We start from the raw sequence: 17,642 nt of genomic DNA, 5'->3' as shown, positions 1-17,642 counted from the left end.
TGTCCAGGTCTTGCTGGATGGCAGCACAGCCTTCTGGTGTGTCAGCCATTCCTCCCAGCTTGGTGTCATCAGCAAACCTGCTGACAGTGCACTCTCTTCCCTCATCCAAGTCATTGATTAATATATTGAACTGTACTGGTCCCAGTACTGGCGCTTGAGGCACTCCACTACATACAGGCCTCCAACTAGACTCTGCCCCATTGACCACAACTCTCTGGCTTCTTTCCTTCAGCCAGTTCACAGTCCACCTCACTACCCGATCATCCAGACTGCACTTCCTCAGTTTAGCTGCGAGGGTGCTGTGGGAGACTGTGTCAGATGCTTTATTGACATCAAGATAGACCACATCCACTGCTTTGCCATCATGTATCCACCTGGTTATGTCCTCATAAAAGGCTATGAAGTTGGTTAAGTATGACTTCCCCTTGGTGAAGCCATGTTGACTGCCCCTGATGACAGTCTTCTACTTGATATGCCTTCAGATGGCACCAAGGATAAGTTGTCCCATCACCTTTCCAGGGATGGAGGTGGGTCTGACTGGTCTATAGTTACCCAGGTCCTCCTTTTTGCCCTTTTTGAAGACTGGACTGACTTTTGCTTTCCTCCAGTCCTCAGGCACCTCTCCCATTTCCCACGATTTAGCAAAGATGATGGAGAGTGGCCTAGCAAGGACTTGAGCCAGCTTCCTCAGCACCCGCGGGTGCATCCCGTCAGGACCTATGGATTTATGGGTGGATTGCTTAACTGGTCCTTAACCCAGTCCTCATCAACTGAGGCAAACTAAATATTTCAGGAAAACAACCTCATTGTCTTCCAGAACTACTCCTTCACATGCTAATGCCCCTCTACTCCTCCCCATGCCATGCCAAATAAACTGGGACTGCATAAGGGCTACAGGTATTTATCTCAAACTTCAGGTTATTTCACACTAAGCATGAGTCTGTTGTAGCATAACCTGTGGAATTAATAGTTCATATTTATGAAAAATGAAGTTCTGTTTACACGATATAATGGCTCCGCTTACAAAACTGGGAAAGAAAGGGAGTAATATTCCCTTTTGACCATTTGCTTTTCAAACAATTTTTTAGTAATCACTTGTTATTAATAAACATATTAGCACGTACACACAAGGAGAACAAGCAGAAAGACTATTTAATACCATTAAATGCAAAAGAAGCAGTCCAAACTCGGGCATAAAGCTATCACCGAAATTATAAGAAGTGTCGTACCAATGGACAAAAACAGCTAAGGAAAAGTCTAGTTCATCCTGTTTAAGAAAGCCTGCAAATAAGGAGTTGTAGTAGCTTAGTAGCCAGAAGGTTCCAGTCAACTGCAACTGCTAGTACAGCCAGTAATTACTTATCAGAGAAACCACCAATTGCTCACATTACTATACTTCAAATTTCTTCTAGGAATAGCAGCTATTTTTATACCTCCTACAATGGACTCTTCTGCCATATGCATAATGAATATACTCTTCCTTCAATCTACTCTCTGATAAAAGAGAGTAGATTGCCCATAAAGCAACATTATCTGTATGGATAAACCTGACATAAGGCTTTCAGCATCTCCTGTTCTATATAGAAAGGATCAGCTTCTACCTGACTTCATTGGTTGGTCCATCAACTTTCCACCAGCATGTTTTCCAGTTGTTCTGGTGACAAAATTTTTTACATCTGCTCTTGACAGCAAACATGTATGTCCCCAAAAGAAAAAAAAACAAAACAAAACAAAACAAAAACACCCACACTAAAGTAAAACCAATTGTCTTAGATTATATGAGGACAGAAATTATATAATTCTGCAACTTTTTTTCTGAAAGAACCTTAGCCTGCAAAACTTTCTGGGCTCGAAGGCCCAACTCCTGCAAAGATACAAAAAGGTAGAGTACTGCAGAAAAACAAGGAACCAGTAATTCTAAAATCAGTGTCATGTGGGGTGCCTGAGAAAGTCAAACAAGACTCAAAAAAGAGCTTATGGGGTTCTATGGCTGCTGAAGGGGGCTTTCACTTCGGAATAAAAGCAGGTTACCTAGAAATCAGAGGAGGTCTATAACAAGTTTATTCATAAATATTGAAGATGGTTAGTAACACATCAGTTTTATCTTCTTGTTTTCATCTCAAAGGTCTCCTTGTCTTCATGTAAGGATCAGAGGAATTATTCTCCCCTACAGCACTTCAATAAGGCAACAGTGAAAGCGATGAAGTTATTGCACCCAACCAATACGGTTACAAAGACTGAATGGTATCAGAATTAAAGCATATTAACTTTGACTTGCCTACATTCTTACATTAAACACAGTCCCTCAGTCTAACTCAGTAAACAAAAAGTTAAACTAAGTTACATTTGCGACGACATTTTTCACAAGAAACATTCCCATACAGGTTCCTACCTCTGAGAAGCATTGCTTATTGCCTGCAGTTTAAGCTAGTAATTACGGATTTATTCTTACCTTCACTACACAGCTCCTTTGCAATTTTAGATATCTAAACCTTGGTTTTCACAGTTCGGTACTGTCCCTAACTTATGGGTTGCTATGTTTAATTAGTTAAGCGATTAAGATCTTTGCTTTCCACTTATCAGCTATTTCACAATGATAATCTGGTGTACGCTGATGATTCACAACTACTTACAAAAAAAAATAGACATTGCGCCCTGGTGCCCTTCTCCAACTCACAACCACGTAAGACTCAACGCTTTGCACAGACATTCTGCAGCTTCATTTTCCATCTATGAACAGAAATAGGTCTTTGCAAGACATGACACTGTCTATCTCAAAAGATACCTGGTTGCAGAGCATTCACACCACAGCATCAAAAAAAAAAAACCACACTTCTATATGGATTGAAAGTATTCGAAAGGACATTTCCCTAGAGAGGGTCTTTAAAGAAGAATACAAAATTTTGAAAGTTAACTAACTAGAGAAACGCTATCCAGTCTCTGCATCAATGAACATATGATCACAAATTTTCGAAAGTGAAGGTAGTATTTTAAAAGTATTATCATTCATCATAACACACACATTCAAGGCAAAAAAATGAAATTTGTATGGGCCTGTTGATTTTGTATTCTCTGACTTTCAGAGATTAGTTTTGAGCTTAAATAGTATTTTATTCTAGCTTTATCATAACTTTAAAATCACCATTACCAAATCCAAGCTGCCTTTCATAGAAAAAACAAACAAGTGTCCCTGTATATAAAAAAACTACTAGTAGTAAATTTTATACAATAAACATCTGCATTAGTAAAAAAAAAAAAAACAAAACAACAAACTAACAACATGACCTATGAAAAACTATTATAGGAGTAAAAGGAACATTTTCAAGGAAAATACATCATTAGTTTTTTTTCCTAGGGTATAACTGATTTAGGGAAAAATTGTACTCACTTTTCTAGTTTAAGAAGCTTCACGTCTTGCTAACTGACTAGATACAGTTTTGTGAAAGGCACAAAATTATGTGAGAAGTTTTAGATACTGTTCACCTATAAAAGCAAAAGGTGATAATTGCATATTTGAAGGGACCATCATAAGAGTACTTCTGGGTATAAAGGGACCACAGGGAGCAAAATGACAAATTAAAATCTTAAACTGCATTTAAAATTAAACTTTTTAAAAAGCATTTAAGAGGCTTAACACTAGCAAGCAGTAATATGTGTTGTTTCAATGGAGGTAAAACTGAAACTGAATCTCTTTAAATATCATAGCAACTTTAAATAAAAATATGTGATTAATAGATTAATGATTTGGCAATTTATAGTGTTTATTCAAAGAAAAACTGGGAATAGTCTAAGACTGCTTAGTTTAAGGTACACCTATATCCACACGAAGTATGTAATATTTAAGACTTATTAGTCTTAGGATTTCATATACACACTTTAAAGAGTAGAACAAAAATATCTCACAATACTAGAAAAATGTATACATTAATCCACTGCTTCATCGGGCTTTTTTCTGTTTAAAATAGCTAGAGACACTTTAATGAATAGATTTGTACCCCTAACTCAGAAAACTTCTGTCAAAAATTGATACTGGATTACATCACAGTAAAATGCATGACACTGCTTTTTACCTCCAGATCCTAGCTGCTTGTAGAATCTGTATTCCAAATGTAGCTGTGGTGCTCTCGACTTCATTGGCTCCTGATTTAAAAACAAAAACAACATTTAAAACAAAGCCTCTCTGCCAAAGCCCAGAAACTAAAACACTAACCTACTACCAGCCAAACTAACCCTACTGTTTCCAAGCCACATGTAAAGTTTTATTGTTTCACCCAAAATGACTGGTAATGAACTAAGAAACCTAAACCTCAATCAGGTGAAGTTAGGGCATATAGGGACATTCACACCTTGTATTGCTCCAAGGGACTGGGGTCCAACATATACACCCAATCACAGACCCACAACAGAACAGCTAAAAAATAATCTGCCTCTCCAAAGCGCATGGGTGATATGTCTTGCAGCTCTCAAAAGGCAGCACTGATATGCAGAGCTTAACAGATTGAAAAGACTCTCCACACACTTTCTACACAATATAAAGGTATCTTCATTAAAAAAAAAAAAAAAAAATTACTAGGATCTTGATAAAAACTACCAAATCCTTCCACCAAATAGTAACATCTTAGTATAAATTAAGTGGCAACATCCTAAACTCTAAATTCAAAACAAACAAAAAAAAAGTGCACCAGAATAAATTTGTAGATGGAATAGCTCTTTCCCAACATAATTTACATAAATTAATGAAATCTTAGTTCCGTGGTAAGGCCGAATAGAACAAAGTGACATGAGATCAAGCACAGGAACACACAAGCAGCCTAAATGAAAGCCCTAACTTTAATATCTTTATCCTAAGATTCTTAAAGTAATTTCGTAGAGCACCTTTAGAGGATATGCCTGGTTTCTTGTGATACATAACATCTTCCAATGCATCAGTGATAATCTAGATATTAACTGTGCATTAGTCTTACATTGACTGCTCCGAATAGAATTGCAGCACGTAATTAGTAAGACTGTAAATACACTTAACAGCAATAACTTATAACACTGGATTTCAGTTTTCAGGAAAAGTTTGGGCAAGGTGCTCATCTCTTTCTTCACATCACCTGCTCCAGAAGCTAACAGTTTAGTAAGCTGTGTTGTTTCCCAGTAGCACATCCAGGACATAGAATCCATGAGCCAATGTGCAATCATGAGAAACTTAGTTGTCTTCCTCCTCAAGCAATCTCCCTCAAATAATCAGGTATTTCAAATTGCTGCTAGTCCTACAGCCAAAGTCCTTGTCAGGACAAATTTACACATGTGATTTTGCCAGGGTGCCAGAGGTTGAAGCCTGATAGTAAAGAGAGGCCAGTGTAACAGTTTCTACAAACAAACAAAACAATTTCATATATGCTTTTTATGCTCCAGAGCATTCATCCTAGCTGAATACTGTAGCTCACTGCAAAGAAGGGAGCAGGAACTTTCTAAAACAAAAAGATGCTGATCCTTCACAAACCTAATATCTAAGTAAGACTAACTGGGCCACCAAAAGGTCTTTCTTATAGTTAATGAGAAGAACATATGAAATTTGTTGTTATGTATTAAAGACAGATAACCCTTAATATCTTACTGTAACTGTATACCTAAACAAATCAGTGTAACTATCAACCTTCAGTAACAAGCTTTCAGAGGTGTAAGAACATCCACTATGAAGCAAATTACTGAAACATTTTAACCTTTATAAAACAGAACAATTTAGCCACTAGCTTGCCTGCAGTAGCATTGTACAAGTCTGTTAGTTACAAAATATACCACTCTCTACATTGTTTCTAATTAAAGCTTGTAATTCTGCCTGCTAAGAGAAAAATAGTCTATAAAATTCCATGTTTACAGAATATACCAAGACAAGACACTGGCTTATGGACAGTTCAATTCTATTCAAATATAGTTTTTCCTTAATTGATAGTACCTTAGCAATTTAATCACCTTTCAATGTTATAAGATGGTCCCATAATAAGGATGAAAAATAGCCTGAATGTATTCAATCTATGCAACTAGACAAAAAAAAAAAAAAACAAAAAACCAAAAACAACCACCACACCCTCCAATTTTTGGCATGTCCTTACACTTTTTCAAAAGAATGCTACTTCATTCGGTCATCAGCAGGAAACAGCTCTGGCAGGCTTCCAGAAGGCAAATGTTCTCAAACAGTCAAACAAATCTAACTTGACAACTACACACCAACCAATGACTAAGTTAAACCCTGTCTAGCAGATGCCAATTAAATACTGTTACTCCCTCGAGTAATGGGGAAAAAAATGCAGTACTATGTACTTGTAGTCCATTTATTGGCTGACAGTCCTCTGGAATTGCCTTATTTTTGTAAGGAGGCTTAGAAATCTTCCTGACTGTTCAGGAACTCCAAACACACAAAGGAAATACAATCTTTTGTTCGACAAATCTTGTGACAGAACAAGCACAATAAGCTCCTCATACAAAATTTGTTTTGCTCCTACACATCCCTCTTTGCAAAATGCAGTGAACTGATAAATGGAAAAAGACAGAGAGGTAAGTATAAATCAAGATAAAAGTATGTTAAATGCAATCTTCTACCATAACATAAGAATGAAGAACACACCACTGTAACTACGTTTTTATTAATAAGTCTAAAAAGCATATTCAAGAATAAAGAATAAATGGCAAATCATGGTTCTATTTTCACGAGTATTTCAGTACATTTCAGCACCTAAAAATAGCTTGGGAACATACAACTGTTCAAACATTATGTTAATCTCAGAGGACTTTGAAGCCAAGCTCTGCTCTTACCAAAAGAAATTAGTGTATTTTGTTTACTTAAAAAAGCTTAGGTCTTCATTAAAGTATCCTAAAAGAACCATTCTAGAATTCCTGCAATGTTCTGTAAACAACCTTCACTACATTGTTTTTACATTCAAGTCTAATTATTTCCAAGCTTCTATATTAAAACTTAGCTTATTTTCTGTGCAAAAGGGCATTTTTCTCTCTTAATGAGAAGTCAGCATCTTGCTGCCATTGAAGAATTAATGTGCAGTTTACCAAGCACCATTACCTGAGCATCAGAAACAACTGTTCCTTAGTTCAGAGAGGTTATTTCGAGCAAAGTTTTTCTTCCCTCCTTTTTTTTTTTTTTTTTTTTTGTGGGATGCTTACACATTCAAACAAAAGGATAAAGACACCTGAAACGTGAAATTTATTTCAAGTTCATAATGCTTTTTTTTGCAATTATTGTGCCAAATACATCAAATAAATCCCTATACAGCTTCCATGATATGCTATTTCCCTTCCAAAGGGCATCCAGAAAACAGTTTACTTACTCTAACTGTAAGGTTAGAAATTTTCAAGAACTCTGATATTAACCCAAAGCACAATATAAACATTCAACTGTTATGTACTTTTCACGTTTTCAATCAGACAGTGATAACTCCTACTCAGTATATCTTCAGTTTCTGCTTTGGATTTTCTTAAGCGACAGCAAATAAAAGCTACTTTCAGGAAAAAAAAAAAAAAATTTAAAATTCTTTAAAAGGTAGGGCTCTTGTTACAGGAAAAGATCAGTCTATTGAACAGAGTTGCACTTGATTTGGATTTACTGTGGCCTTTTAAAGAGGTTCTGATATTGTATAATTTTATAAATATCATATCATAATACTATCATAATATCATATTATAAATGGTATAATTCTAGACTGTAATAATTATTTAAAAAACAAAAAAAGGTGGGGGGGGGAACATTCTGGCCTTGGAACCAACCACAATCTTCTTCACATGCACCCCATTTATTATTTTAAGGATTAAATTCTTAACAGTTGAATGATTAATGAATCAATGAATTAAAGATTATAGATGAAACGCAGCAGTGACTCCTGCACATCCTTTAATTGGTATTTGGTTAGTGGTTAAGCATCCTGCAGAAGAGATAAGTTTGGGAAATAGATAAATTTGTCAAAGGGAAAAAGAAGAATGAAGGAGAGGGAAGAGCTGAATAGCAAATAGGAGGGTTAAATGAAGTCCAGGATCCTGTAATAAAAGTAGTAAATCTAACAACAAATGAAGAGGTGAGCAGGAAAGGTACAGTTCATCCATACCAAATATTTATTGCTGAAGAACTGTGTGATCAGATAATAATTTGTATATTCACAGACCAGCAGAAACACAAACATCACTAGACTGTGCAAAACTGATAAAGCTCAGTTCTTAAGAGTCTCACTCCAGTTCTTAAAAATGAAAGGTCTGTTCTAACCTTTCAGACTTGAGCACCTGCCCAACCAGAACAGGCCATAATGAAAGAAGTCAGATAAAGAGTAAAATGCTGGAACCATAGTTATTTTCCCAGAATAAATATACATTTAAATATAAACTTATATATTAAAATGCATACACTGTATGAGCCTCAGATCTCACACAGAAAAATTAAACATTCACACTATTTCCTTACACAAGTAAATCCTGAAGTTGCCATAAGCATCATAAATAGGAAAATACTTGTATAATTTTGGCTACAATAGAAATATTAATTCAACACAATGAAAAATTTAAGTCAAACAGTAGTTATAAAATGCATTTACTTTTAACATCAGAAGCACTACTGCAAGCTGCTGTATCATTGTAGTTACTATAACTCATTGTCTTGAGCAAAACCCACACAATCCTCCTGCACTAGAGTATATAGTTATCATTTATACACAAAACATCTGGCACAGGAGATGCTCTGCTGCTCACAAGAAAATAGTATGTCAACCATGGAATGCTATCATGAGGAATACAAATGTGATTTTAGGATACCACAGGAGAGATAACAGCACAACTGTATTTCCAAGGGTAACTGCTCAAACCAGCAAACATACATAATTAAAACAATCCCATCCAGGAGGGCTAAACTTGAAGTACAACAGCAAAACAGGAGAAATTAAGAGTACTTCATTTAAAATAACTAAACAAAGACTGAGCACAGGCCTAATAAGTGCTCTTAAAGCACAAAGGGAGTAAGTACCAAAGACAGACTAAACTGTCAGGCTTACATTTTAAAAGGGAAAGAATGGCATACCACAAGCAAGTACAACCAACCGTTAGAAAAAGGTCCTGGCACTGTCTCCAGTAGGAAAAAGAGCAAAAAAGCAAAATTCAACAAAATCCTACAATTAGATGCAGCTGCTTTTAACAGACTGAACCTTGTGACACAAATCCCTTCCCATTTAGAAACAAATACAAAAAAGCTGAATGCTATTAAAAAAAAAAAAAAAAAAAAAAGTGAGAACCATATTAAAAGAACCTATCTGCTAATGAAAGTATTTTTACCTTGGAATGATGATGTAAACTCCAGTACTGATTTTCACTATGATTCCTTTCATCTGCTTACTGCAGAGACACTATAGCTTTTCATACCACTAATGGTAAAGTCCACTATGTATTCACAGTTCCTTAGTGACTTTGAAGTCAGTCATTCAGAAGTGATAATTCAAGCTTTTTATACAGCTGTAAACGAACAGCTGTAAGATTGAGCAATTTGGAAACAAGGGTAGTTATTTTTTCCTCGTATTTTCCTTGGAAGCTGAAATGTGCTGATACAGTAGCTGAGTTTATTAATGGTTGCATCTATAATACAAATGGTTTTACCAAAACTCACTGATCAGATTTAAATGTTCTCTTGCTCTACATTAATTAACTAATTAATACTTTAAAAAAACCCACTATTTTGCAAACTATTTCTGAATATGCTTTATAGTATATAGTCTTTAACTAGAGCAATTCTCAATTTTCAAGTTTAACCAGACATACAGAATAAGTTCAAGATATTTTAAGATCATGAATTTAAATCTGTTATAAAACACATTAACCAACAAAACTGCACCCAATGTTGCTCTTTCAAAACATAAGGTGGATTTTTAAAAATCTGTAACTGCTGCTGAAATAAGTACGTTTCTCAGCAAGGATAGTGATACAAATATTTTTCAGGAGTTTATAGCATACATGTGCAACACTTTTTAGATTTCCCACCTAAAGCCATGTATTTCTATTTCTGTTTCCATAATTCCCTTTTTACTTTATAAAACCAGAAAGTCAAAAATTCTGTCCTACTGCAGCAAGAAGAAATTAATGGGAGTCCTAAAATTCCTTCAATAACAAAAAGTAAACAACTGAATTTCATCTTGAAGTACTTTGGTTATGAAAACAGTCACCAAGAAGTTAAAAGTGTCCCTAAGCAAAACGGGAAGTAAACCAAGTAGTTCTGACAAAAGATTCAGAAAAAGCAGAAGAGTGACATATTAACAAAATATCCAAATCAACCATGTTTGTAGGTGAAGGAAATATTTTACACATAATTGCAAATAAAACATGTGTACCAAAACAGATGTGTAAATACCAATGATTACAGATGGTAAACTGTTTGAGGCATGAGTAAGGGTGTTAAAATACAGGCAGCCTGCAGAATTTCTGGAGCTCCTCTGTAATCTGTCAGATTCACACTAAATCTGGTGTTCCTCTAACTGTTGCACAGAAAAGGAATCTACTAAGAAGACTGGATATCCCTGAAGCAGCAGTCAATCATCATCGACTTTACAAACATAGACTTAGCCTTTAGAATAGTGACAGCAAGTAACACTGGTTTTATTCAATATGGCCAAAGTATATAATTACATCTATCACCAACTGTCTTCTAGTCAGTTGAAAACATACAAGACTATTAAGGATTTTAATTAAAGAAGTCAAACTATTAAATATGAAAGAAAAGTTCTGATCAGTTTCTCATCCCAAATCCTTTAAAAAACAAACAAACAAACTTACCAGCTTAATTGCCACGTATTCATTTGTGTATAAATTTTTTCCTTAAAAAAAGAACAAAGAAAAAGAATGTGAGACATTGAGTTTCCTGTTAAAGAAAAATTTCATCTAAACCTCAAAAAAAGTCTTTGAAACATTTTTGATCTAAGGTGCTAAGTATTCTGGTATTGACTTGAAAGTGGCTCTATTAGTCTGATACCATGCTTTAAAGAGAACTTTGCTCTTGAATAATATAAAAAGTAGCAGTTTCACTGAGGATGAGTTTCCGGTATTTCACTACTTTTGCAAAATTTTTATACACTATAAAAGCTTGAAAATTATCACATTCCACTATAAGTGGAAGGTGATATTCTATATTTTCATATTTATTTCTGAAAAAAATATAAAACTTATGTTAAAATTATCACATGGATTTGGAAGACCAGACACTAATTAAAGCTAGAATTAACTAGGAACACTTTCTCCCCTCAATTCTTTAATTTACTAAGCTTAAAGTTACAACAAACACTGCAAGAATATTACTGAGTTAAATGCCTACTTCATTTGGAAAATGCATGTGCTTCTTTAAAAGTGACTTTAACTGGATAAGCATATTTCAACAAGCATGACTTCAAACTGTATGCAATGACTAAAATATTCAACTAGCTTTACAGGTGTAAAATTAAAAAATAGTGGATAAAGGAAAAAATAAGTTGTCACTTTCAACACTTCATTTCTCTACAGTCTTTAAGTTGGTTTAGTGCTTGTTAACTTTAATGACAATCCTCCTTTTTTCCCTGTAGTATTACTCAGGTCTGAATTTCCCATGTTTAGCTCAGTTTTGTTAAAGAAAACAAACAGGGAAAAGACATGGATCAAGACAAAGAAGTTCCCTGCAAAGACAGCTATAGTCAAACACTATGATCTCAGCTCTAATCCTTATTTTTTAAAATAGAGTACTCTTGCAAAGCTGAAAAGTACTAAAATCTTGTGTCTGTTAAGGGGTCAACTTTACAAAAAAGCAAGTTACCCGCACCCTGTAAAATAATAAACACAAAATCAGTATAGGCAGCATACCCTAACCTGACCACCAAAAGAATGGATAATTACAAGACCTATTTAGGGACTAGAGTAGAAGTCCAAGCATCTTAAATAGTTTTCTTATGATCATTTGAGTTATATTTTTGACAACAAGTGTACTTTGCGTGAAGTTGCTGCAGTGTCTTTGCATGCTATTACAAACCAGAAGACACTGAAAAAAACTCCTGAAGGGATCCAGATCATTCAGTCTATTAGGTGTATTAATGAGCTACTGAGGTAGCTATAATAACAAATCCAGTTATAGTTAAGTGACTGGATACCACGTTCCAGTAGCCAAATGCAGTAATTACAGTCTAATCATTCTGAATAAACATCAGAAGGCATGTTATAACTTCCCATGTGGGGATTCATGACGATTGTCTCTTTAAAATATGGAAGACAGCAGATTTGACACTTGTATTGATCTATCTCTAAACAAAGAACAGGTATTGTATAACGCATCACGCGTGGCAGCAACAAGCCTTCTTTTACTACCCCATCAGCTTCCCTTAACTATAACTCAGAAGAGCCTTAAAGATTAACAGCTCAATATTTAAAAAAATGAGTCGTTTGCAAGTTAATAGTTGCACATCACACACACTCATTTGCTACATACCACCAACTTACCATTTGATCCACAAGCTATTCCAGAATTCTGGCCATTCCTTTCCTCTCAGGTGGAAGAACTACAATGGCTACTGAATAGTAACTGAATTTTTATCTCTTGAAGCACAACTTCACTGTTCTTTAAAAACTTCATTCCTCCTTTAAATCTTTAAGGTTCAACCCTAAGACACATGCTCAAAATATATTCCAGTTTGCAAAAACACAAAACAAAGTGCTCGTGTACATTTTTGTAGTAAGGATGCCCACTTTAAATTACCTGCTACTGCAGTAATGCAAATGCAAAAATAGCAAATTTAAATCAGAATCTGTAATACCCATCTTAACTCCTGCTTTCAGTAACTTACATTTAAAACATCTTACTCAACAAATAACAATAAATAAGGATTTGAAATATCTACTGTATACGTAAAAAAAAGTTGCCATTAAAAAGGGAAAGCTTGCACTTGTCCTGGTGGCTGTACACTATATTATTATCTTCTTCCTATGTCCTTTACTTTTTTGCCTTATTTTATTTCAGTACTATCAGGCTTTAAGTCTTTAGAATGAAACAGATTATTTCACTCTGTATCTGCTGCAAGCAAATGAGTTAATCTGACATTGATCTGAAGTAGATAATCAGCTCTGTGTGTTATGACCACTCCAAGATAGGAAAAACAGATAGGAAAAAATTTACTAGTTTACAGTTGTCTTCAGTAGTAAATGTGACATTAATTATACTAGTTTGATTTAGTTCACAGAGAGGTTTAAAAGAAAAATTATCATTCAAAGCCAGTTTAGAAAAGTTTAGGAAAAGCTGAAGACAGAGTTTAAGCTTGACTTGTGAACTGCAGAGGCACATATATAACACTGTGAAGGTCAAAATATATCTATTTTGTTTAACTATTAATAGGAATAACAAGAGTACCTCTTATTTAGACAGTGTTAATTTCAGTATCCTCAGTGAGAGCTCCAGGAATATTATGTTTCATCCCTCTGCAGTACTAATATGTGAAGTTTGTTCACATTCTAACTTAGACTAGATATAAGGCCCCAGAAAGCACTTTATTAAAAACATGTTATATTTTATCCACATTACAAATATGCATATATAAACATGCTATATTTTATGCAAGCACTACATTAAAAACATTGCCTGAAGGACATTGAGTACTAGTTCTACCAGATGCAGATCATCAACAGAAACATGTCACCTACATAGCCCACTCTGCTCCCAAATATCCTACTTTAGAACCCATCCTTCTTTACACCTTGAAGCAGTGCATTAACTCAAGCCTTCTAGGAATACAGGAATATATGCTTGCCATAATGGTCAAGTTATCTTTGTTAACACAAACGGAATTCCCAAATCTTGAAAAGCCCTGCTAATCACGCCATCATTCCAAAAACGTAAGTCCCAAAAACTAAATACATACTCTTTCAAAAGCCCACACCCATAATTTAGCATCCATTTTAATAAATGGTAAAATTTCCAGCTTTGCTGCCCAAATTCTTCAAACTTCCACAGGTCCTCGTCAGTCCGCCCCTTCTTCACCGTTTGATTTTCATCCATTTGTTCAGCAGGAAACTATGTGAATTAATTACCCATCTCTCAGATTCTCTCTACACATGGATTCTCACTGCCCCAGCCTACCAACAGCTCACTGTTTAGCCTCACTACACTGCTGTGGATGGAAAGGAAATGAAGGAATCAAAGAGCTTGCTGCTGTTAAAAACCCTGTAATGCCTTCTACATTCTATGATACACTGTCTCCAAAACCACAGAAGTATAATTCGGACCTACAGGAGGAGGATGTATATCACTTACACTTAGCCCCAAATATATCTCAGAAAACTGTCTCAGGAAGCCAAGAAAGGTAGCAAAGTACAATAACCATTAAGTAATTTCCAGCATCCTCGTAGAGACAACTGACTGAATTTAGGATAGCACTGCACACTTAAAAAACACTTAGTCCCAGAAACTCTCCTGCTACGGAGCTTCTTAATGTGTGATAGAGCTTGCGCTGGACAAGGTCAAGCCACAAAAGGTAGGCAAGGCAAATTTAACCTAACTGAAGGTAGAAAGTACCTTGAAGAGCTGTATAGTGTGTTCATGCCAAGACTGCATACAATGGCCTTGAATAATGTAAAGTGAAATAAACAAGGATCTTACCTAACCGTAGTTCTCCAAAATTACCGCATCCGATTTTTTTGCCAACTCTGAAGTTAGGGCCAACCATTAAGACTCCAGAATTTGAAGAACCAGTTCCACGTGGATTATGGCCTGACCTCCCACTAGGCCGTGCCATTCTTTCATCTGGCTTGTCCTTGTCTTTCCTTTTATTATCCATGTCAAGTTTACGGTACTCCACCTTGATTTCTTCCTCTTTTTAAAAATTAGTATAAGCAAACCCCAGTTGGACAACGTGAGAATGAAAACATCACCAGTGAAGTGCCTTGCTGGTTACTGTAAGTAAGTAGTCAATAGCAGCGTGTTCATCCCATTCACAAAGCCTTGGTAGCATCTGTAGTAAAAATATTATCTCCAGGATGCGCAATACCAGCAAAACTTACTAGTTTTTACAGGAATTCTGTTAAAGAGAAGAAAGTTACTCAATACAGTAAGATTCTTGTACAAAACTACCTCTCCCTCCAACCCGTCATACAATTAAGTTCCAACTAATTATATTTGCTTTACAGATTCTCTATAAAAAGTACTACTGGAAGGTTAAAGCCTCTTAATTCTAGCACATAATGGCAAAAGATATTGGTGTGACTGAAGTACGCTAAAAAATCTCAAGTCTTAATGCAACAGATAAGTAAAAAGACAAAAAAAAACCACACACACACAAACAAACAAACATAAAACTACATCCTGAGTAGGTAAGCACACTTAAAAACTGACATTTAGACAGTAATTGAATCTTAAGCTGGCTGTGCCAAAGAAAGCATTTTACTTCTGGTTTTTGGTTTTTTTTTACAAGTAGTATCTGTTGATCTAAGGAAATGCTCAAGCTACATAATTATTGAAATTATAGAAACATATTCAAGATTAAAATGATTCAATTATCTTTTCTAAATCATTTCTGAGATGCACAATGTATAAACACATGGAAAAGACACTTCTGTTCTTTCAGTAGCTCCTAAATCCTGAAAATAAAATATTTTTACTGATTCTCCCCTGCACCTTTTAATTATGTCATCAATTTGCTTCCCCACTCCGCTTGTATACCATTTAGCTTCATTGTCTAGACACTAATTGCAACATGGATTTCAGTAAAAACATAATGTTAGCTTACTACTACAATAAAGAATCCAAAGAAAGCTTACATTTTTATCTTGCCCATAAGAACAGTGGATATTGTTTTCTATTTGTCAACAGTAGTTTAAAACCCCAAAATTCACAAGATAGTTGGCTACTACATAGGAAAATTTCAGGGCAAATTAAATATCTGTTCAAAATTACTTTGCTACAATGTTGGGAATACACTGCAGTAAAATAAAATATCCTCTGAAAAAATAATGCATTTCATGTGCTAGAGCCTATTTTAAAGATAGTCATCAGGAGCTTAGTTTAAACACTTTGAACTGAAGACATCTACACTTCTCAAACCCATTTCTCACAAATTAGTACTCACATCATAGCTTACTACAATGTTTTATAAATAAAAGATCCAGTAGAGAAAACAAATAATATGAAAAACTACTCGAATACTTGCATCTACTGAACCATGGATATTCATAGCATGGTCATAACTAGATAATATTTTAAAATCTCTAAACAGCTGACCAACCTACGATCTGAACAAGGAAGCACATGGCAATTCAACAGGCAAAGAAATATGATCACCTTACTATGAAAGATGGAATGAAATACTTGTTCTGAGAACAATAAAAAAATGCAAATAGAGGTTCCAGTGCAGGTAGTCTTGCTTAATGCAAGTGAAAAGGACCTGAGCAGTGTGTAATGAATGCAGTATGGTATAGAAAGACGCATTTCAGATAAAAATACAAATCTATGTGACTACAACTTTATCCTGTACATTCAAGCACTACCACTAAATACCCTTAAATGACTTTCCAAACCACACATCTCAGAGGAACAAACTCAACAGGAGGAAACAGGTCATTCTTCCTCACCTACTGTGCTACAAAGGCTAGGGAAGAACTAAAAAAAACTAGAAACAGAGTGTCTTGAGGTAATACTTCAGGAGCACATTTAGCACTTGGAAAGAAGGTTAGTATATCTGATGCAGCAGAATTGCATAAATATTTTATGTAGCAAAGAAAAAGTAGTTATGTTCCATATCTTCCATTCAGAAATAGTAAGATAAGCAATCCTAGATTTTTTTAGTGCTAATACACTGGCTTCATGGCAAACAGAAGCAATGCACCTAAGCACAGCATTTTATTGCCATCCGCAGAGAAAAAATACCTAGATAGTTACTAAACCAATGCTTTGGTAATCTCAGCAGCAGTGGAAAGCCAAACTTCCTCACACTATTTTCCACATACCAAAATTTTTATAGTGCCAAGTGCTGAAAGACTTCACTGAGAACAGTAACAGGATAGAAAGGCACTAATACTTCATACCAATGACACCAACAGGCTCCACAACAGAGCACTAGGACTACAGAAAGGACTGGGTATGCAGGCAAACCTGAAGAAATCCAAAGCCGATTTCAGAGTTAATAAGATTGTTAGCTTACAAGTTTTATATCGCCTACTTGTTGACACATATACAATAACTAATCACATGTCAAATGAGTTTAAAGTTGTATTCTTCTAATGCATCACAACTTCATTTCAGAAGGATAAAACAGTTCTAGTTTTGTCATTTATTTAAGATTTCCCCATTTTGTCTTTGTATTTAACTGTCACCTGAGCACAGCATGTACCCTTGCTAACCAAGCCAAAAACTTACCTATAACAGGCTGGGTTCTGCAAGTGGTGGAAGTTGTGATGCATCAGGAGCATAAAATTACAACCACGCAATACGAGGACAAAGGGCACCAGAAATTCAGTAGCAGCACTAAGGCTATGGTGAACTCTAAGAAGGCAATTGTGAGCCAAAGAAAGTACATCATCACTGGAAAAGCTTCCAGTCCCACACTGTTTCAGCTCATGCAGCAATAAAGCAGTACTAGAGAAGCCAAGCTGGGAGCTCAAGGACAGATTTTGTATTT

The 17,642-nt window shown here is 35.4% G+C and overlaps 1 protein-coding gene across 3 annotated transcripts in view; it reads right to left on the bottom strand.

Annotated features, from left to right (window-relative positions):
• CSNK1G3 (casein kinase 1 gamma 3) overlaps positions 1-17,642 on the bottom strand; it is an 87,435-nt gene that overhangs the window by 50,082 nt on the left and 19,711 nt on the right. For all 3 annotated transcript variants that reach the window (XM_082074568.1, XM_082074569.1, XM_082074570.1), the window contains exons 3-5: positions 14,630-15,047; positions 10,798-10,838; positions 4,071-4,140 (exon numbers count right to left, since the gene is read on the bottom strand). In XM_082074568.1, the coding sequence (XP_081930694.1) occupies positions 4,071-4,140; positions 10,798-10,838; positions 14,630-14,807 (289 nt within the window). In that variant the 5' untranslated portion in view covers positions 14,808-15,047. The remainder of the gene's footprint in view (positions 1-4,070; positions 4,141-10,797; positions 10,839-14,629; positions 15,048-17,642) is intronic.

Source organism: Streptopelia decaocto (assembly GCF_964273445.1).
Source record: "Streptopelia decaocto genome assembly, chromosome: Z".
NCBI lineage: Eukaryota > Metazoa > Chordata > Aves > Columbiformes > Columbidae > Streptopelia > Streptopelia decaocto.
Note: the sequence above shows the minus strand (reverse complement) of the source record. Positions and strands in the feature narration are given on the sequence as shown.